The sequence below is a fragment of the Taudactylus pleione genome, unplaced genomic scaffold (assembly GCF_031769625.1).
Source record: "Taudactylus pleione unplaced genomic scaffold, aTauple2 ptg001575l, whole genome shotgun sequence".
Taxonomy (NCBI): Eukaryota; Metazoa; Chordata; class Amphibia; order Anura; family Myobatrachidae; genus Taudactylus; species Taudactylus pleione.
Window position 1 is genome coordinate 431,732 of NW_028285972.1, and position 22,631 is coordinate 454,362.

At 44.2% G+C, this 22,631-nt stretch overlaps 1 protein-coding gene across 5 annotated transcripts in view; it reads left to right on the forward strand.

Moving 5' to 3' along the window:
* The window catches only part of LOC148442276 (claudin-16-like), a 263,777-nt gene that overhangs the window by 240,425 nt on the left and 721 nt on the right, over nt 1–22,631 (forward strand). For 3 of the 5 annotated variants that reach the window (XM_088464095.1, XM_088464096.1, XM_088464094.1), the window contains 3 exons: nt 12,942–13,106; nt 21,341–21,532; nt 21,803–21,888. In XM_088464095.1, the coding sequence (XP_088320221.1) occupies nt 12,942–13,106; nt 21,341–21,532; nt 21,803–21,888 (443 nt within the window). Of the gene's footprint in view, nt 1–12,941; nt 13,107–21,340; nt 21,533–21,802; nt 21,929–22,631 lie in introns of all 5 variants that reach the window. The other 2 variants (XM_088464097.1, XM_088464098.1) reach the window with 2 other exon arrangements.

Below are 22,631 nucleotides of genomic sequence, written 5' to 3' on the forward strand. Positions count from 1 at the left end.
TAGCCAGTATTAACCAGTTCTTCAGTGGGAAGCTACACAATGTGACTGTTGGAAGAATGAGCCATACCCCTGATGACACCGTATGAACTGACCAATGACCAGATTGACCAGAAGCAAGAACCAATGAGAACCTGTCAATTTGTCCCTTTGTTAACTCTGAAACCTGTAAGGTATATAGGCTGTGTCCTGACCTCAGTGTACAGACATCTTCTTGCGACTGCAGACTTCTGGATTGATGACTGTATACTGGGACCAGTGCGTCCGCATATGTATCGGGCTGTACTATTTTCATTGCTTTTTACACTAATAGTTATATCTTATGTCGTGTTACTTTTTTTTACATAAATAACTTTTGTGCTTTGGAACTGCACGATTGGACTGGAAAGCAAGTCTTTCTTACGCGACTTGCAGCGCTAAATAGCGACAGATAGGAATCAATAGATGGGGGCTCGCAGCTGAAGTCAAGCTACCACAAATTGCGCAAAAAGACCGGATTTCGGTTCCTCAACAAAGGGTGGACGCGTCATATACAGGTAAGAACACAATGTATTTCAAATCTGTTTAGTACTCTATGTTGTGAAACCAAATGTCCGTGTTTGTGTGATTTAAGGAGCACTGACTAGGACCTAGGGACAAGAAAGAAAAGTCTGTTTATTTTATTGTCATTTTTTACGCTGTAATAGGTGATTCGCACGTAGCATATGCGTCTTCCCTGTATTACTGCCACATAATTAAGCAATCATTGTGATAGATAGTCTTGTTGTATTTATAGCGTGATCACTTGTTAAAACCTCTGAATAGGTATTGCCACTAGAGAAAGCATTTTTCGGCACAGAAAACAAAGGTATATGATGTGGACGTATGCTTGTGATGTGATAAGGATAAGAAGAAAAAAAACAGGAAAAGGTTTTTTTGGCACTATTGAAATGAGACAGGAGAGACTCAGTAGGTGTCTGATGAGACACAACGACTACCGAGTAGGTATACTCAGCAGGTATACTGGCAGCGAGAATAGGGATTTCGGTTTTCGGCAAAAACCAGAGGGGTTTTCGGCAGACACACCCAATAGTAATCGAAAAGCTTATTGATAGATAATATCTATAGGCAATGCGATTGGACTGCATGGTTGCATACACACCGCATGGTTGTGTATAAAAACTGTGGTTTGTGACAAAGGGTTGAGTGGGAGTACATGGTACTCAAAGCTAAGAGACAAAGCTTGTGAATTTGTCCAGAAGGTTGAGAGACAAAGCTTGTGAATTTGTCTGGAAGGCAGAATAATTGCATAGGCCATTTTCTGCTCCTCATTGTGTAAAACTGATAAAAAAAAAATGCTTAGCGGTCGGTTTTGCACAGTGGGAGGAAGTGAGTGGACGCAGCTTGTGAATTCGTCCACCGGTCGAAATCTCTAGTGAAAGTAGCAAAAGCGTTGTACCAGATGGGTGCTAAGCAGTCGCTAGGGATGGTCGAGAAGATGCTGCTTATGGAAGGGCCGACGGGTTCGGCAAGGTATATAATGTATGTGAAGTATGGCGCATATGCAACAGCGTACTGCGACACATGGGTCAAGATGACCAAAGGATCTATGAGAACCCTTTCCCAAAGTTGGCAGTTTTGATTCGGAGGTACTAAGTAATGTTTATTCAAATCTTTGAAGATAAGAGTAAAATACAAAGAATGTTTAAAGTTGTGGTAGCACTAGGGGGAACACGTGGAAAGGTGGTGTATGCACGCCGCAAAGCAGCATACGCACACAGCATGGCAGCATGCACACGCCACAAAGTAGCGTGTTCATGCCACAAAGTAGCATACACATGTGGCAAGGTAGCATTACCACGCATAAAGAAGAGAGCGCATGCATACTTCTGCAGCCCTATGCGGCCCCAGGTGAAAGTACAACCAATACCAAAAATAAAAAATAAATTGTAACAAGTAACTTATATCATGTTTTAAGTCTCCTTAAGGAAAATGTTGTTGTAGAAGATGATGAACCCACTGTAATTTCAGCCATTGCTCATGCTGTTCATATGCTAGATGTTCCACAGAGACAGGAAAAGGCAGCTGCTGAAATTAGTGATATTAAGTGTATCATGGCCATAAGGGGGCAATTGTTAACATTTTAGATATTTAGGTAATTATTCATAATTTTGGAATGTTAGCATTAAAAGGTGATTCTGACCATAGTGGATGTTTTACATACATAATTTGAATATACTGTATGTGTTAAGTGTATGCAGTCTTAGTCATTGTGCATTTTGGTAAGATCAGGTGTCCTTGTTTACAGTAAATATTGTAAATAAACAGTAAATATTGAGATTGAGAACTGAAGCCAGAATAGTTACTATATATGTTAATAAGAACAGGTTTTTCTTTGATCTACTTGGAAGTTTAGACAATAGATCCATTCGTTGTTTAACAAGTATTGATCAAGTATTGGCCAAAATTAGGATTCTAGGTTATGTAATAGCTTTCTTTCCAAAAAGATTATTTTCACAGGACTGAAGTCACACTGAACAGCAGGCTCTATTGTTAAAGATATTGTGGCATCTGGTTATTCAAGGTACCATGTATTAACACTTTCTGTGCTGCCTATATCATATATGCAATAAACTCACTAACACTTGGTAAAATAGATCTCTTTATACTGTCATAGCTGCATCACCATGAGACCCCACCAACCCAAACATACACATATATACACAAATAATTATTTTCTCTGATAGATTGCTCTCTACAATTTATCTCTAGACCATTAGTCGGGCCGGAAGTGCAGGTGAATAATTAACATTCCCTTAAAATAGACATACAGTATATCATTTATTCCCCCCCATACACACACACATGTACACTTCTCACACATACATTCCTGGTATATCACTCCATTTATTCTGTTTAATAAACCCTGCAGCATATCTGCAGTGAAACTTATGCATTAAGGTACACCTTGGCACATGTACAGTGCATGTTTTAAAGTAGTGGAGAATTTATAATTAATCACAGCAAACACAAATATGAAAGTTATCTGTGTATAGTTTGTATGTGCTTCATATGAAAATGTTCTGTGTGGAGTTTCTATGTACTTCTGAAATATCCTTGCAATACAGCAGTTAAGGAATTCACTTCTGAGTAAGTTATAACAGGTGATGTGTTCTACTGTATTATCTGTGTATTAGATCGCGTGTAAACCACATATAATATTGCAGTTATAACTGATTACGATTTGAAGGTTTGCTGAATATGCATAATACATTGTTTAAGATGATTTGTTGTTGTGCTCTGTTCGATTATGTCATGTTTAAATGATAGTAAATTGTTGTTACTTCATCTCTCACAAACAGGACACAATGTTGCAAAGGACAAATTACAGCCATGTCAGACAAAGGTTAAATACTTGGGACACTGTCTAACCCAGGGGCTAAGATACTTGACAATGGACCAGAATTCAGGCCATACAGACCATGACACTGCCGCAAAACCAGCAGCAAATCCGTACCTTCTTGGGCGTGTGTGGATACTGCAGGACGTGGATCCCAGGTTTTTCTATTTTGGCATTACCATTGCAGGACTTAGTTTCATCCTCAAAACCCGACCGTGTCACACACACTGAGGAAACAGAGCAGGATTCCTTAACCTTAAGTACAGTCTGACAAGAGCACCTGCCTTAGGAATACCAGATTACAAAAAACCCTTTGAATTATATTGTATGGAAGCTGATGGCTGGATGTAGTATTAGGGCATGATACAACTGTCTATAAACTGCATGCAGTATCTGCTTTGTTAAATTCTGCCCAAACCAGACATGTCTCTTCAGCAAGGTTCACGAAATGGGAACTAGATCTAATGGCATCTGCAAATATTACCATCAAATGGTGCAATACGTTAAATCCAGCAACATACTTAACATATGTGCCTCAAGATGCACAAAGGGTGGAGGAAGGTGAGTCTCTGGTTGAAGATGAGTTTTGCAGGTATACTGACACACATGATTGTATGGAATATTTGAATCAGACCTTTACTGCAATACCAGATATACATGACACACTATTAGAAGATGTAGATTTGATGTTGTACACGGATGGGAGTTGTCATAGACAGACAGACACAGGAGAATTATGCACAGGTTATGCTGTTGTAAATGACGAGGATGTTGTAGAAGCTGAACCACTTGGTCCACTTCACTCAGCCCAGGTGGCTGAACTGGTGGCATTAAGGAGAGCATGTGAGTTGGCAGAAGGTAAATCAGCTGATATATATACTTACTCTAGGTACACCTTCGGGGTAGTACATGATTTTGGGGCTCTCTGGCATCTTAGGAACTTTATGACAGCAGCAGGCACATCAGTAGCACATTCACAACACATAAAAGGACTTCTGAGCAATCCAGCTACCAAAGGCAGTAGCTGTCATCAAATGCAAAGCCCACACATGCGAAGAAGACCCGGTGTCAATGGGCAATAACAGAGCAGATGAAGCTGCCAAATGGGCAGCAGGGTTACGCATAAACATAACAACTAACAAAGTGATGGTATTCCAGTCAATAGACACACAGAAATTAATTGAAATGCAAGATTTGTGTTCCCTACAGGAAAAGGCGGTCTGGAGATCGAAGGGATGTGGTCGGGAGTCATCTGGACTCTGTAGAGATGGACAATGTAGGCCTGTTGCTCCCAAGGCATACTACCCAAGCTTGACCGAGGCAGTGCATGGTCTGACTCACCTGGGAAAAGAAGGTATGTGCAAGTTGGTCAGAGCATATTGGTGTGCACCAGGCTTTTCTTTCAAGCTAGAAAGAGAGCAATGTCCTGTCTGACTTGTTTGAGGAAAAATGTCGGGAAGACAATACCCACCGAACCATCCCATATCCCTCCGCAGACGGGCCTTTTCAGGTAATACAAATTGACTTCATCCAATTACCACCTTGCAAGAATCTCAAGTATGTATTAATTCATACTGACGTATTTTCTAATTGGGTAGAGGCATATCCAGCTGCCACTCATACTGCTGTTTATACTGCTAAGAAGATTGTTCAGGAGTTTGTATGCAGATTCGGTATCCCTAGAATCATAGAAAGTGATAGGGGTACTCATTTCACTGGTGATGTTTTCCAGAACATGTGTAAGCTTATGGGAATTAATAGTAGGCTTCACACCCCCTACTGACCGCAAGAGAGTGAACGGTACTATTAACAATAAACTGAGTAAGATCATGGCTGAAACTGGATTAGGATGGCCAGAAGCCTTACCATCGCGACCATCACCCTAGCGGTCGATAGAGCTGTGGGTGTTAACCCACAGCCTAACGACTGAAACAGAGGTGGCCGGTCAGGATGCAAGCAGCCGCCCAGTTTCTGAGCGACTGCTTGCATCCTCCGACCGCCTCTGAATGAGGGCCCTTATTCTTATACTGGTTGTCATTTTAGTAATTGGTTTATGTGTCAGATGTGTTCTTACTGTGGTAAAATGTGGAAAACGTACCACCAAGGTAAACCGTGAAAATGAAATCATGATGGTAGTGGTGGTATAGGTAGTAAGGTCGATAAACAACTGCATTACAATCCTGAAATTGAATATACCATCAGATAATAATGTGAATAGGCTTGGTCATGTATAATAAAATGTATTGTAAATGTTCCGTTAAATATCATAGATAATGTAGTCTCAATTCCCCCAAAACTTCCTTTATAGGTTCGATGAGGTCCCACATACTACCAATTGTCCCCTATAGATCCGCAGATGGCGTATAAGGGTTATTTTACCCTTTCTTGAAACGCATTATTGACGGTTCAATTACCAAGTTGTGTCATACCGTTTAGAACATTAAATACTAATTTATTATGCATTACTAATAAGGTTAAGTCAAATAATTGGATATGAACACTAACAATTATTATATGACGATATAGTCGTCTATGGTCAGATGACCTGTTATTAGGACGCTACTTTGCATCACGCATTCCAATGCGCACAAATTCGAATCCACAACACCCATAAACTGACGCACATAACGCACACACACACACATATATATATATATATATATATATATATATATACAGACACACACATAGACGCTCATATGTATATTCACATACGTACACATAGAGGCTCATATGCGTATTCACATACATACATGTGCACATTTGCTATTTCAATATACAGATGCACATATGCGAACGCATACATATAAAATGGTTCCCACACATTATAGTTAATAACCAGAGTTATTAAAGGTATATGTTAGCTAATAATTATGATGTAATATGTACTTAAATGAGATTTAAGGTTCAGAATACAGTGGACATGTCATGTTTGGTATCATACTAAATCCCTGTTTATTTGCAGACATCCATTTCTATCGGCAAAAAAGTTGCATCATGCTAGTTATGGATGATAGAGAGTTATTGAAGTTATTGAATAGAATGTTATAACATGTATGCAGTGTTGTATTAACAAGTTTTTCGGCGGGAAGCTACACAATGTGACTGTTGGAAGAATGAGCCATACCCCTGATGACACCGTATGAACTGACCAATGACCAGATTGACCAGAAGCAAGAACCAATGAGAACCTGTCAATTTGTCCCTTTGTTAACTTTGAAACCTGTAAGGTATATAGGCTGTGTCCAGACCTCAGTGTACACACATCTTCTTGCGACCACAGACTTCTGGATTGATGACTGTATACTGGGACCAGTGAGCCCACGTATGTATCGGGCTGTACTATTTTCATTGCTTTTTACATTAATTGTTAAATCTTATATCATGTTACTTTTTTTTACATAAATAACTTTTTGTGCTTTGGAACCACACGATTGGACTGGAAAGCAATTCTTTCTTAAGTGACTTGCAGTGCTAAATAGCGACAGATAGGAATCAATACCCCCAATTGTGCAACTCTGTCTCCTCCCCCCGCCCGCACTACTCTGTCTTCCTACCCATCCACACTAATCTGTCTTCCCCATTCCCTACTTTTGTGTGTTCTCCTATTTGTGCTAGTATTTATTCCCTTATCCGCACCAATCTGTCTTTACCCATCTGCACTGCTCTGTCTTCCCATGTCCATGCCACTCTCTATCCCCATCCATGTTGCTGTCCCCCCAAACCGTGCAACTCTGTTTCCCCCCATCCACACCACAGTTTTCCACCTATCTGCATTACTTTGGCTACCCCCCCTCTGTACTGCTTAACCTTCCTTCCTCTGCACGCCTTTATGTCTCACCTATCCATGCTGCTCTGTCTCCTCCCCCCTTCCACACCACTTTTATCCCATCTGCACAGCTCAATTTTCTGCTGTGACCTCAGTTGCATAGACTGCATGTGTGTATTCCAATGAGCACACAATTCTGTGAATTAGCAGCTCCACCATTTTGTGAGTGACAGCAATCTCATTCTGTGAGTGTTGAATCTGCAGTTAACCACAGGGTGTGATGGCAAAACATATCTGTATTGCGCAAGGAACATGTCCATTAAGGCGTCAGCCTTAATGATCGTAATTTCATTGCTTTTTGAAGTTTGAGTGGCAGAAAATTAATAGGTTTTGTGAATTTTCAGATCATGTCTAAGCAGCCTTAATGGGACATGTGAAACTGTAAGGTTTCTTGTCTATGGAATTTCATAGCTTTTTAAAAATGTATTAACTATCAGGGTTTGGATGAGCAAACCGGGCCACCTGCAGGGGAGAAGGGCAACAAAATGGTACACTAACGCAGGAGGAAGAGGGGACAGCACATAGGAGGTTGGTTTTGGAGGTGCAGAGTGCGAGACGGCTGTAGGCATGTGGGGTAGCGGCAGCAGCAGTGGTATAGAGAAGTGGCAGCGGTGCAGTGCAAAGGGGGCATCACTGAGCGACAGAGGGTTCACTGGTAGTGCGTATGCACCTGAGAAAATCAAACTAATAAATAACAGATGGACGAATGCAGCAGTGAGATCCATCTACGCATCTTGAATGTGTAAAAAAAAAAAAAATCATAGCCCCATCCCCACAGAAAACAACAAGCTATGGGCTTTGGAGCCCCAGTACTGGATGTGCTAAATACAGGGGACAAACAACATAGGGGTCCCCCATATGAAGCACAACCAGCACCAGGCTTTTCAGAACCAGTCCTGGTTGCCAAAATATGGGGGACAAATGATGTAGGGGTCCCCCATACTTAGCGCAACCAGCACTGGGCTCTGAGCCGGTCCTGGTTCTGGAAATACAGGAAGATAAAAATGCGTAGGGCCCCCCTGTATTTACCAGAACAAGCACCGGACCCTTTCTAGTAGGGGGGTGATGCCACAGCCAGGGAAGCCAATTCACCGGGCCCCCCAGCCAAAGCATCATCCCTAAGACAACACAATGAGGGGCGCACCAAATACTAAATATGTATATACAAACAGCAGCTCACCTATGGATAGGCTAATCCATGTGCTAGGCAGAGAAAACAAAGGAACAGGGAGCACTACTTTGTATAGCAATAATGAACCTGAATAGGTTGAACATTAGATGATTTAATATCTTGATAGATTCAAATAAACACATGAATTAAAAAAATTATCTAAAAATATATAGACATAATATAGTACATTCAGGTTCAGTATTGCTATACAAAGTAGCGCTCCCTGTTCCTTTGTTTTCTCTGCAAAGCATCACCCCTGACTGCTAGTCAGCCCAGGCCAGGGATCCCTGGGGAGTTGGGGACCCCCCCAATAAAGGGGTCCCCCTCTCCAGGGAACCACAGGCCCAGGCTGATAGCCCAGGGCCATCCCCAGCACCCCTGGGCGGTGGGTGCTGGGTTGATTTATGTTGTGTGGTGCATATAAATATTGTCTTTTGCAGTAGTACTACAGGTCCCAGCAGGCATCCCCCACTTACTGGCACTTGGAGAACCACAAGTACTAGCAGGCGGGGTACTAAGGGCCTGCTGGTACCATTAGTACCCCTGCAAAAGAAATATGAAAATAGAACAGACAGACCGTTTTTAAAAATATTTTATTTAGAGGGACCTTCACCTGGGGGATGGCAGCCTTATGCTCTTTAACATGGTTGCCGCTCCCCCAGGACTTCTATGGCGTCTTGTCCTGGAGGGCAATGGCCTTCAAGCTCTTTTTCCTGGCCGTTGCCCATCCAGGGCTTCCTCTGCATCTTCTGTCTTTGGCAGCTCTTCTCTGCTGCCTCCCCGCCGCCGACTGAGTGCACGGCAAATCGTGTTGGCTGTATTTAAGCCAGCCGAGGGGGCGGGGCGATGAAGTCGCGAGCCATGATTGGCACGTGGCGTCCATCTTTCAATTTCAAAAATTCAAATTTTTGAAATGGGCACGCTCGGTTCTCATCATTGAATTCAATGGTGAGAACCGCTCATTGGATGAGAGGCGGAAGGCTCACCTCTCTCAGTCAATGAGCATTCCATACCGGGATTTCTGGACTGAAATCCCGCAGCGGAGCTGTCATTCGGGTAGCAGTGTTCTTAGAGAACACTACTAATGTTCGTGGGCTCGGGTAATTCGTGTTTGTTTTTTGCCAAGACCCAGGATTTACCTACTTTGGAACAAAGAGGACGGATCCACGCATAGGAGGAGGTGAGTATGAAATTTTTTATTACAGGTTAATCCATTAGATTGTCTACTGGAGAAGAGGACAGGTTGTCTTCAGGGATACTAGGTGAGTGTGTGCGATAGTGTATGCATGTGTGAGTACATGTGTGTGTGCATGGATATTTTAATTAAATTATGCTTTTCTACGGTGTGTGTTGTGTTTTTTTAATATTGCTTTTGTTGTGGAACTACAGCTACCAGCACGCCCGTAATGCCCCACATGCTGATAGTTGTGGTTCTGCATGTACCAGCATGCGGGGGAGGCTTGCTGGGAACTGTAGTTCCAAAGCAAAAGACAATATTTTAAATTTAATTGCACCACACTTTACATATCAACCCGGCACCCACCGCCCAGGGGTGCCGGGGATAGCCCCAGGCTATCAGCCTGGGCCTGGGGTGCCCTGGAGAGGGGGACCCCTTTATTGGGGGCTGATGCCACAGCCAGGGAGCCCTTTCTCCGGGCCCCCCATCCACAGCATCAACTTAGTCAGTCCAGGCCGGGGATCCCTGAGGGGGACCCCCCGATAAAGGGGTCCCCCTCATCAGGGCACCCCAGGCCTAGGCTGACAGCCCGGGGCTATCCCCAGCACCCCTGGGTGGTGGGTGCCAGGTTGATTGTGTGATGTGGTGCATTTTAAAGAATATTTCCTTTTGCAGGTGAACTATAGGTCCCAGAATGCCTCTCTGCATGCTGGTACTTGGAAAACCACAAGTACCAGCATGCTGCGCATTAGGGCCCACTGCAACCTGTCGTCCACCTGTAAAAAAAAATATTAAAATTATACTATACACTTTAATATTAAATATTTTATTTTACAGGTCTTTACCTGTGGGACGGTGGCCTTTAAGCTCTTTTACATGGCCGCCACCACCCCAGGGCTTAGGCATCTTCACCTGGCGGGCGCCAACCCACCAGGGCTTTGTCAACTTCGCCTGGTGGATGCCAACCCACCAGGGCTTCAGCGTTTTCACCTGATGGATGCCAACCTGTCAGGGCTTTGGCGTATTCACCTGGTGGGCACCAACCCGCCAGGGCTTTGGCGTCTTCACCTAGTGGTTGGCAGCCTGTGTCAGCTCTTTTACTTGGCCGCCACCGACTAGGACTTCTGAAGTCTGTGCCTGGCAAACGCCAACCCGCCAGGGCTTCGGCGTCTTTGCCTGGTGGCACCAACCTGCTAGGGCTTCAGCGTCTTCGCCTGGTGGGTGCCAACCCGCCAAGGCTTCAACATCTTCACCTAGTGGGCGGCAGCCTATGTCAGCTCTTTTTCGAGGCTGATTCCAACTAAGACTTTCGGCGTCTTCGCCTGGTGGGTGACAACCCGCCAGGGCTTCGGCATCTTCGTCTAGTGGGCAGCAGCCTGTGTTAGCTCTTTTTCATGGCTGCCTCCCACTAGGACTTCCGGCATCTTTGCCAAGCGGGCGCCAACCCATCAGGGCTTTGGCATCTTCGCCTAGTGGGCGGCAGCCTGTGGTAGCTCTTTTACATGGCCACCGCCCACTAAGGCTTCTGGTGTATTCGCCTGGCAGGCGCCATCCCGCCAGGGCTTCGGCATCTTCGCCTGGTGGGCGCCAACCTGGAGGGTGGCTGCTACCTCCATAGGGCTTCTGTGGTCCTCTTCATCTTTGAAAATCAAAGATGGCAGCCGCGAGCCAATCACGGCTCGCGACATCATCATCAGTGGCACCTGGCAGCTGTGGGACTGGCGTCTGTTCAGGTGTCAGCGGTAGACCTGGATCTGAGCAGATCTAGTCCCCACTAGCCATTCTGCCAAGTATGGCAGCGGCGCCCATTTAAAAAATGGCAACTCAGCTACATTTTTGAAATTCAAAGATGGCCGCCGTGAGCCGTTATTGGCTCGTGGCAGTCATCTTTGAATTTCAAAAATGGCACTGAGGCGCTATTTTTTAAATGGGCGCCACTGCCGTACTCAGCAGAATGACTGGCGGGGACTATATACTCTTGGAACCAGGCCTGCCACCAACGCCCTCACCGCCGCCGGACCCTCCGCCACTGCTGGATCCCGCCAACACCTGCGCCCCACCGCCGACACCCACGCTGCTGCTGACACCCGTGCCACCGTCTCCACTGATGTCCCCACCGCTGCCTCCGTGTCCCTACCGCTAATACCATTGGTATTTTCCAGCGCCGCTATCACCCGCAAACGATACCCATTTTTGTGCACCCAAGTGAAGCCACAGTGAGAACACCTGCTGGAGGCTCCTATTGAGGCTGCGCAAGAAGTTGAAAAGTCCTATCTTTATAATGGCGCATTCTTGAGGTAATAATTTAAAACTGTAACTTTCTAATTTACCTGAACCCCAAAAGCACGTACCCTGGCACAATAGCTACCTAATAAAACAAACCCCAAATCTAAATTCACCACCTACCCTGAGTTTTACCTTCCCAAAAAAAACCCATAGACTACAGCAGAAAAGTGGTTCTACAGTAATTGAGAATGTCAGAAAAATGTGACAGTTAGAGCTTTAGATTACTCCCAAATCCCCATTTTTTATGTTTTTGCCCTGAAATTTGGCATGCAGCACCCAGTGACAGTTCTACCTGGCCGTGCCAAATTTAAAATCCGCACCTCTAATAACTTTTGAGGTGTAGTTCCTTGAACACCCTGCCCCCCCCTTCGAATTCTCTGTGGAGAAATCCGTTTTTTTAGATGCAGCCTTAATTTAAGGGATGACCGTTCCCTTATAATATATATATATATATATATAAAACAGAAAATCGGCGCTAACAATAATATACTACAAATCTATATATGTGTGCAGCAAATAAAACAAAGGGGATTTTGTCATGATTTGATCAAAGCATTTAAGCCTGCAGCCCAGCATCAAGGGACCCCATTTTTCTGCAGGTCCCTAACACTAGCATATATGCCTAGCACATCATTACATTGTAGTTAAATGTACTCGCCTCCTAGATACAGAGGGACACATCTATACAAGGGCTGGCTGTTAGCCACAACCTACTAGGCCTTTTATAGCCTTAATTGAAAGCTGCCATGATAGCACAAGGCAACATTTTGAAACAAAACAGAAAATTAAAAAAGGATGACTCTGAGACATGCATGGAGGGGGCTGGGGAACTTTATAAGATGCGCCTCCACACTTTCACCTTACTGGCTGGTAAGTGGGTATTGCTGATGTTGGGTGGCATTATTCTGAAATTTTGCCTATGGAGCCAAGAAACCTTGCATCGGCCATGTCATAACAGGCTCTAATAATGTTACATCAGAAGTTGGCATAAGATCATGTAGATCTATATAAAGGGACTCAGAAACAGATTTTGCACTTTGCTCCTGACAGTTGAAGTCCTTTTGGTGTCATATAGTTATAGTATATTATTTTTTGTCCACAGTGAAAATAGTCCTCACAAGAGCCCTTATGATCACGGCTGATATTTTGACAAGTTTTGCACTTATTATATTGGTGCTTGGAATGGATGCAGTAAAGTTTCTGAAGGAGGAAAGTCGTACTAAACTACGCATGTGTTACATTGCTGGATTTATATTCGGAATTGGAGGTATGAGATTTCTCTTTTTCATATATAGCAGTGCAAGAAACAGGTGTGGTGAGAGTTCCTGTAAGAATCAAACTACAGGAATGGAGTTTCTTAAAGTGGACCTGTCACCAGCTCACAGCAGCATCCATTTTGTGCACCAAAATTAAACTCATTAGAATATATCTTATTATTTCACTAACCAGCATGTCTGCCAATAGCCCCATAACACAGGTCGCAAAATGAACAGGGCTTATCCTAAAGTAGGTGTAGGCTTGATGACATCTGTGTGTGGTTAGGGGGATTTGACAGGGTTTAACAGAATCAGGGGTGGAGTTTTGTTGGATTGGGATGGAATTTATTTTGTCTCAATTGTGATCTATCAAGTTTTGAATAGTATCATCCAGGACCTCATAAAAATCAGGCCTCAGTAATGTCACTTGTTCCTAGGCAATTGCTAGGCTACATAGTGGTCCAGTGACCAAAATGTAAGCATTGTGTGTAGGTGGCTGTGAGTGTTCAATAGTTTTCAATAAATCCAATTTTGGTGTTAACCCTGGCTTTGAAGTTTTTGATCAGAAGTTGATGGAGTCGATCTAGGCTACTAACCTAATAATCTACAAATTATTAGTTCAAAAGTAGTGTTTTGGAATTAGCCTATAGATCAATAAGCTGTTTATAGCCTGAGAACCTCAAGATAAATTATTCTGGCTAAATAATACTAATAACACCAATAACTAAAAATAACGAGACCAGACACGGGAGTTGGAATTTAAATAAAGGTCACAGCTTTTATTTAATTTTTAATCAATAGATAATGTGGCTAAAAAAGGTATTGTTAATCTCAGCTCTAGCCCAGATTCATTATTCACTATCAATGGGGGAGCAGCTGTACGGCCCCGACACAAACTTAACCACGGAGGCCTAAACTCCCCTCTCTATTAGCATAGCACTACTGGGGCCCAATCTTAATGGAAAAGCCCAGGTCTCCCCTTTGGACAGAGACAGCTCGCACTGCAAAAGGGAAGGTTCCCTCGCAGTTACCACTTGCACCCACTATTGGCCCCTGAGAAGTAATGCTTTCCTGAAGAAAACTTCCTAAAAAATACCTGCATCCCTGCTTCACTAAGATAAACCCCATCTACTTTGAAGGCAAGGGGTCACCATCATGGCTACCTGGATGCCTTGCCTTTAGGCCCCCCAAGCTAATAATGTACTTACTGACAGAAGCATTAACCTTCTGCCGGATTCGATCGATGACTGGCCCACTATAAAGGCATCTCCAAACCTTACTTTGGACAATGTCAGACCAAACGATCTGCATTGATCTGTAAAGAGAATGCCACTCATCTACATCTGATCTGATGCTGTTAATCAATTTTATACCAGTCCAATTTCCTAGGTTGTTACCACCTGCATGGATCACTAGACACCCGGGGGCAATCTATGCCCTTCCATTTAAGACCTCTGACACCTATCCAACTAACCTGATGACTACCCTGTACCGTGCCCGCTTTTGTGGCCAATGCTGGCTGTCCAATAAATGAACGAGTGACCCACAAACTAAATTTCGGAAGAGGTCTAGAGAACATCTGTAGTATATATAATCTGTCATTTCCATACGCACACAAATAACATATAACACAAAAGGTTGGGAATGGAGGTGGAGCAAGGGAGCGCAAAAGGACAGGCAAACCCAGACAAAGGTAAAAACTTTTAGCAAAAAAGCACTTCGGCATACTCAGCTAATCTGGTTCCACGTAAGGGAAAAAGTTTTAGGGCAAGTTCCTTTACACCCCACAATAGTGATGAGTAACCAAAGCCTGGGTTAACCCCACATGGAGTGCGTTATTGCCCTGATTCTGAATTCTGGTGCGTATATATTTTTTGTATTCCGCTGATTTCCACCGGCCGAGCTCTTTAATGGAAACCTGCCTCTGCTGTGCATGAAGCCACCCCTATACGGAATGAATGTGTGCGTAATATGTTGTGTCTAATCCTAAGAATATTAAACACTGATTGATTACTGCTGAGCAATCTGTATGCGCTAGCCAATGCTTGATATCTGCAGGACCGTATTCTCATATATTCCTGTATTAGAGCTACCGGGCAAACATCTACCAAAACCTGGGCCAGAACAGTTATCCATTTACCTTTACCCAACTGATCCATTTTGAACTATGAATTTTGCAAAGAAGAGCCCTAGATTTTTGGACCACATTCTTTGAAAGGAGTCCTTACTGTAGCGATTGTTTAGAATCGGCCACCTATTGGCAACCCGAAATGCCCCAAACAAAGGCCATCGAGAATGTGAACCGAAACTATGTTGTTTCAAAATCAGTGGAAGTCACCTTGGTTAAGCAACTAATTAAGTATTTTTGCAAGTCTAGATCTATGGGGCACCTCTTATCCTCCTTTACCCTGTCTGACTTAGCCCCAACCCTTCATGGCCTTAGAAATAAAAAATAATTTTGAAGGGTCGTTACTCCCATAAAGCTTAGAAAAATAGGAAATCCCTGCCAATGCCGTCACTGTCAACGGTCTAGACCGGCCCTGTTTGTAACACCCCCAAACAAAACTGTTCGCAAGGCTTACCTGTACATAAACTAGAAGCCCGAAATTGTTCCCAGTCCTTCCAAGCTGCCAAATAGGCCCTTCTCATGGATGATGCCAAAGCCATGTCAACCAATCCCTCTAACCCAGCTCGATGATCTGCCAGACAGAAGGAGGACACTGAGAATATCGAACTACATTCCCTAATTTTGGGTGTGTTCGGTTTCTAGGGAAATCAAACTACTCATCTTGTCTACAAATATGGTACCCTCCACCAAATAGTGCTAAAATAAACTTATACTACTCTATCCATTGTCATGTATCATTGGGTGGCCCAAGATCTGGATGTGCTGTTGATCCCAGTTCTGTTCCAATAGCATCATATGACTATTTTAAAAATGCATTTGAGATTTACTGATATATTTGTATTAATATTTCATGGGATCACGCTACTCTGGACAAATAGATCTAGGACATCTATAGCCACTATAACCATTGTCAGTAGAACCAATAGCAGCATATCACTTGAGGTCATGAATACAACATACTGTTATGAACCCCCAAAGGAATCTCCAAGAGACCCTTAGGGTACTTAGGCCAGGTTAATACTAGGGGTGTGCACCGGCCACTTTTCGTGTTTTGGTTTTGGATCTGGATCTTTCTTCATGTTTTGGATCTGGATTGGTTTTGCCAAAACCACCCTTCCGTGTTTTGGGTTCTGGGTTTTGTGTTTTGGATCTGTATTTTTTTTTAAAAAAAAGCATAAAAACAGCTAAAATCACAGAATTTGTGTGTTTTTCTGCTCCTATGCTATTATTGACCTCAATAACCTTAATTTCCACTCATTTCCAGTCTATTCTGAACACCTCACACCTCACAATAGTGTTTTTATGTCCAAAAGGTTGCACCGAGGTAGCTGGATGACTATGCTAAGAGATACGAGAGGGCGGCACAAACACGTGGTCCATCTAGGAGTGACACTGCAGTGGCAGACAGGATGGCAGTTTGACAAACTAGGCCCCAAACAGTACATAATTCAAAGAAAAAAAAGAGGTGCAAGATGGAATTGTCCTTGGGCCCTCCCACCCACCCTTATGTTGTATAAACAGGACATGCACACTTTAACAAACCAATCATTTCAGCGCCAGGGTCTGCCACACGACTGTGGCTGAAATGATTGGTTTGTTTGGGCCCCCACAAAACAAGCTGGCAATTAATCTGTCCCTGCACAAACTGGCTCTACGGAGGCAAGATGTCATCCTCATCCTCCTCATCCACCGATTCCTCACCCTCTTCAGTGTTGTGCACATCCTCATCCTCACAGAGTATTAATTCTTCCCCGCTGGAATCCACAACCACAGGTCCCTCTGTATGTTCTGGAGGCTGGTCTCCCTGGAAGAGTTGATAATTCATTTTATGAACATCATCTTCTCCACATTTTGTGGAAGCAACCTCCTACGCCTTTCGCTGACAAGGTTCCCGGCTGCACTAAACACTCTTTCGCAGTACACACTGGAGGGGGGGTAACTCAGGTAAAATAGAGCCAGTTTGTACAGGAACCTCCAAATTGCCTCTTTTTCCTGCCAGTACAGGTACGGACTGTCTGACATGCCTACTTGGATGCTGTCACCGATGTAATCCTTTAACAGACAGACGCATGCTTGTCGCTGTTGCTTTGAGGATGCAGGTGCGGCTACAGCCCACACAATTCACAAAGACAGGAAAAAAAAAAGAATTTAAAATTTTTTGTGGAGCGCACTTTGAGGGTTACACCACCCTTTAACAGACAGACGCACGCTTGTCGCTGCTGCTTTGAGGATGCAGGTGGAATCTAGACAGGATTTGGAACCGGGGACACACTACCTCCATCAATTGTCTAAATCCCACTGCACTAATGGCGGATACCGGACGCACGTCTAACACCAACATAGCAGTCAAGGCCTCAGTTATACGTTTTGCTTCAGGATGACTGCTGTCGTGCTTCATCCTCCTCGCTAGGGACTGTTGGAGGGTCAATTGTTTAGTAAAAGTAGTGGTGTTCCTACTTCCTCTCTGGGATGATGAACAACTCCCAGCAGCAGCAACAGCACTAGGAGGAAGTGGTTCTTGATCTTTCCCTATTTTATTTTTATCGGAGAAAGTTTGGTCCTCCATTTATGTTATAATGATATATACGTGCGGCTAAGGCGCACACAAACACAGAAAATAATTTTTTATCTTTGCTGGAGAGTACTGCACTTTGTGGGTTACACCACCCTTTAAGAAATGAGCCAGCCGGCCCTTTACTTAGGGGACACAGGCGCACGCTTGGCGCTGCTCCTTTGTTGATGCACGTGCAGCCACAGTGCACACAATTCACAAACACAGAAAATATTTTTTTATTTGGTTTGGAGTGTACTTTGGGGGTTACAGCACCCTTTAACGGTCAAGCCAGCCGGCCCTTTACTTATGACACAGGCGCACGCTTGGCACTACTTTGTTGATGCACGTGCGGCTACTGCGCACACAATTCACAAACACAGAAAAAATATATTTTTTTTTAGCACTTGGGGGGAGCACCCCTGACAGACAGAGCACCCCCTGGACAACACTACAGCACCCCTTTAGGACTGGGACACTGCACAGGATTTTGGAGTGGACACAGCCCCTATGGACAAATGACTGCACAACACAGTCCAGCCAGCCCCTATGGACTTTGAAGTAGTGGACACAGCCCCTATGGACAACAGCAGCACAGCACAACACAGCCAGCCCCTATGGACTTTGAAGTAGAGGACACAGCCCCTATGGACAACAGCAGCACAGCGCAGCACAGCACAGCACAACACTACTCTGCACTACACTACACTACACAGCCCAGCCAGCCCTAACTCCCACCCTCCCTCTTCACTGTCCACAGCCGAGTGAGAAAATGGCACCGACGCGGGTACCTTATATAGGATCCAAAACCCGCGAGACCCGGAAGGCGGGATGATGACGTTTTGCCTCGATTTCAGATCCGAGTCAGGCGGGAAAAGTCGAGCCTGACTCGGATCGGCGTCGGATCGGGGGGGCTCGGGGGGTTCGGATTTCAGAAATCCGAACCCGCTCACCCCTAGTTAATACATTGAGTGTCCCCAATGTAGAAGGCTGCCGACTCACAAGCTAGCACTGAGTGTTATCAAAGATCCAAACCAGGTGCATGGAGTCTAACCTATCGGCAGTCTTAGCCAGGACCCTCGCAAGGAAGTTTGGACGTTGCGCATCCAACGAGCAGGTCACGGCCCCCTGGCTGGGTCACTCAGTACTAGCGCAGGAACAGAGAATGAGACTGTCCTGGTGTTGTTATGCTTAACGATGGCAGGACCAGCAGTACAGGATACAAAGCAAGTTAGTAGCTGACCAGCTTCTCACAATTCTAGCTAGACGATGACAAAACCAACAATGCAGGAACAAACCTGGATTGTAGCAGGCCAGCTAATCGGGATTCTATCTGGAAGATGACAGCACTAGTAAAACATGAACGGATCTGGATCGTAGTAGGCCAACTACTCGGGATTCTAGTTGGAAGATGGCAGGACCAGCAAAGCAGGAACAATTCTGGATTGTAGCAGGCCAGCTACTCAGGATGCAGGCAACAGGGGGGTACTAAGAGTACACCCATTCCGGGCCCCGAGGTTTAAAGGGGCCCAGAGACTCAGAGAGGCCTGAGGTTTAAAGGTGTACAAAACGAAATGGCTGCTGCAGCACCTACATTTCATATATAGCCATACCATGCCAGACACGCAATTAAGCAAAATAAAACAGTCAAGCTAGGCAGGCCACCCCCATCTCTCCTCTCTCTTCCCCAGGCACACCTGTCACCTTGTCTGTGCTACACATATTAATGAATGATCCGGTGACATCAGTAACACGACACTGCGCCCGCCCCGGCCCTCCTGTCCCTGCCTGCCTTCAGCCGTGTCCACGTAACAGGAGCTGTAGGACCTGAAATGGGTGGGAGAAAACTTGTTGCGTGTCCTGACTCTAAGCACGGCCACACAGCACACAGCACTATTGTCTGCTGCACCGCAGCCTGCACAGCAGCTGTCTGCACACCACTGACTGGCTTCAAACAGCCTCCTCCCCACCCCAGGCTGCCACAACACTGAGGATCTTTGGTTAGATAGACTTTATTTAAAGGCTAGCATATCTTTAAATTAAAATGATCATGCCTCACATATCATACACAAGGGAGGAAAGTGTGGGTGTGGGGTCGAGGGTGGCGAGGTCCGGGGTGGTGGTGTGTGTGTGAGGGGAGGGTTGAGGGGTTTGAGGGTTGAGGGGGGGTGGGGCCCAGAGACATCAAGGTACCAGGCTCCAAGATTTCTCTTGCTGGCCCTGGATGTAGGTACTGGAACCAACAGGACCACTGGCAAACAGAGGAACACTGGCACCAGAGGCTCACGCTGCAAGGCATAAGCTATAACTGGCAGGTTAGAGCAGGGCTGACTGACATATAAAGAAATAGGGACCAATCAGAGGCCAGCTCCTGACAAGCCCCTTGATGAATAGAATACAAATATTGTGCAGCTGGAACTCTGCACGTCAGCACTAATCCCTAGCAGCCCAAAACTCCACACAACCACCAGTTGTCCTGATGCCTAGCATCCGGCAGGAAGCCGCCGGCTGGAAGTGACCTGGCGCCCCGGTCTCCTAGTGATGACCGGAACATTCAGTACAGATGAGCAGCTGCGGCTCGTAACACGTACATGTTAATATAGAAAAAAAATACCAGAACTAATACAGCACACTTTGGTCTCTATTTAAGAGGGCAATTCAATTGTTTTACCGTGCCAATCTCCCCTCTAAAGTGATGGGAGATTGGGTGTGTAATATTCAATTGTTTTTGTGCACCCATGCCTTTTCAAGCATGTCGTGCAGAAATAGACCAGGTTTAGCCACATAAAATGACTAAACCCATCTAAATGCCTGGTCAGCTCGGCCAAACAGCAGTTTGAGTGGCGAAAACCAGGACTTTTCACACATTCTGCTCACCACCTCAGGAGGGTGTGAGCAGAAATGAGTCCACCCGCAGCATTCGCGTCTGAACAGAGAAACAATTGAATTACTCTGTTGGGTGCTCATTACTAACAGCCACGGGTGAAAACAAGTGAATCATCCCTTAAGAATGAGTCATAACCCCATTAGCACTTGCTAAAAGGTTTATGACATCCATTTGGTATTTAGCATAAAGCAGTAAGCTCAGCGTAGCTCTGTTTCTGACTGTACCACTTGTGACATCTACTAATGGTGTAGGCGGTACAGTCCCCATTGTCAGCAATAGACTTCCAGCAAAGCCTTGCCAGCTTCAGCGAAGCCTTGCAGGTTTTGCTTAGTCTCTGTTGGGTTGAAGCACCATACGCATGCTCAGACGGCCATATCACAATCGCATAGTCAGCAACCTGTTGTTGGAAAGATTAGGATGCCAACAACTCGGCAAAGGAAGCCATGGAGGAAAGGGACAGCGCTGGACCTCACCGGACAGGTTAGACATTTTAACTACCAGCAACATATTCATAAGTATCATAGTGATACCAAACTAAGTATGCTACCATTATTTATTATCATTGTAAAATGGTGCCCTTTGACCCTAACTCCTGTATTTACTACAGCCAATAAGCACTTTGTTTAGTTTTTTTCTGCATTGCCCACACAATTATTTTCCAGCTTTCTGTATACTGTAGGTGTCCCTGGCATGATTGGCTCTGTGTGGTATGCTGTGGATGTCTATGTGGAGAGAGCCACGCTGGTAATACAGAATGTGTTCCTGGGAATTCACTATGAGTTTGGATGGTCTTGTTGGCTGGGAATGGCTGGTTCCACTGGATGCTTTGTGGTGTCCATTGTTCTGACATGTTGTCAGCACATATTCAGAGGTTAGTAATATGTATGATGACTGCTGCTAAGTTATTCCAGCTAATATCAAAATTTACCAATTACTATGTGTTCTCACTTAGATGTTATAGCTACACAGTACATCTAGTAAATGCACAAAATAAAAGAAAAACATATGATAGTAATAATATTAATAATTACATTTCTTTTTTCTGTGATCTCTTATCTATTTTCCATAACAAATAATAAATACATTTGTTGGTACAAAATACTGTTAAATGTTTATTTATTGTGGTATTATGTTTTTCTAGATATTGGATCATCCCCTAGACATAAGCCATTTGTATATGAATATGGAAGAACTGCCACTGGGAAGATGTATGCCATGGATTCTAGAGTGTGACTAATGATATAATCTTCATTCTAGATGTGTATAAGTGAGACAGTGTCAATATTTCTCATTTATTGTTTGTACAGTTGTTGGTAAGAAATGTAACATTGCATCCAGTGTGATGGGAATGTACTGAATGTGATAAAATGATAATCATAAATACAATTGAAACACAAATACAGTCCATCACTATTCCATGATTTTCAAGGTGCTGAGAAAAATTGTTGTTAACAGTAAAGTGTAAATTTGATCACAGTCAGTGATACTGAAGCCAATATCGTATTAAATGACTTCAATTTGAAGTAATTATTCCAAAGAACCTAATAGATGCATTTAAAAAAAAATTGGTTGCATATAGAGTAGAGCTGCTATAGACTTATTAGTAGAATATGCCCATTATTGACCTGTCTGTAAGTTATCTCGATACCAGATAATGAAAATATTTAAATTGATCAACGATCAGCTATGTTGAAAAAGTATTTAGAAAAATGACCATTATCAACTTGCCCCAACACTACAAATGTGTACTGCCACATCTTTGCTGATCACACTACAAACGTGTGCACACATCGCGCCATGCAATTACCCGCAGCAGCATACTCTATGCTATGGCACGCACTGTGATCGCACCATGCATTCTTATGGCACCGATAGTGTGAATGCAGTGCACAAACACCTTATGCCATGTATGGTGCGATTTGCTACGTACGCAGATGTAGCAGGACACATCTGTACCTCAATGCCAGACA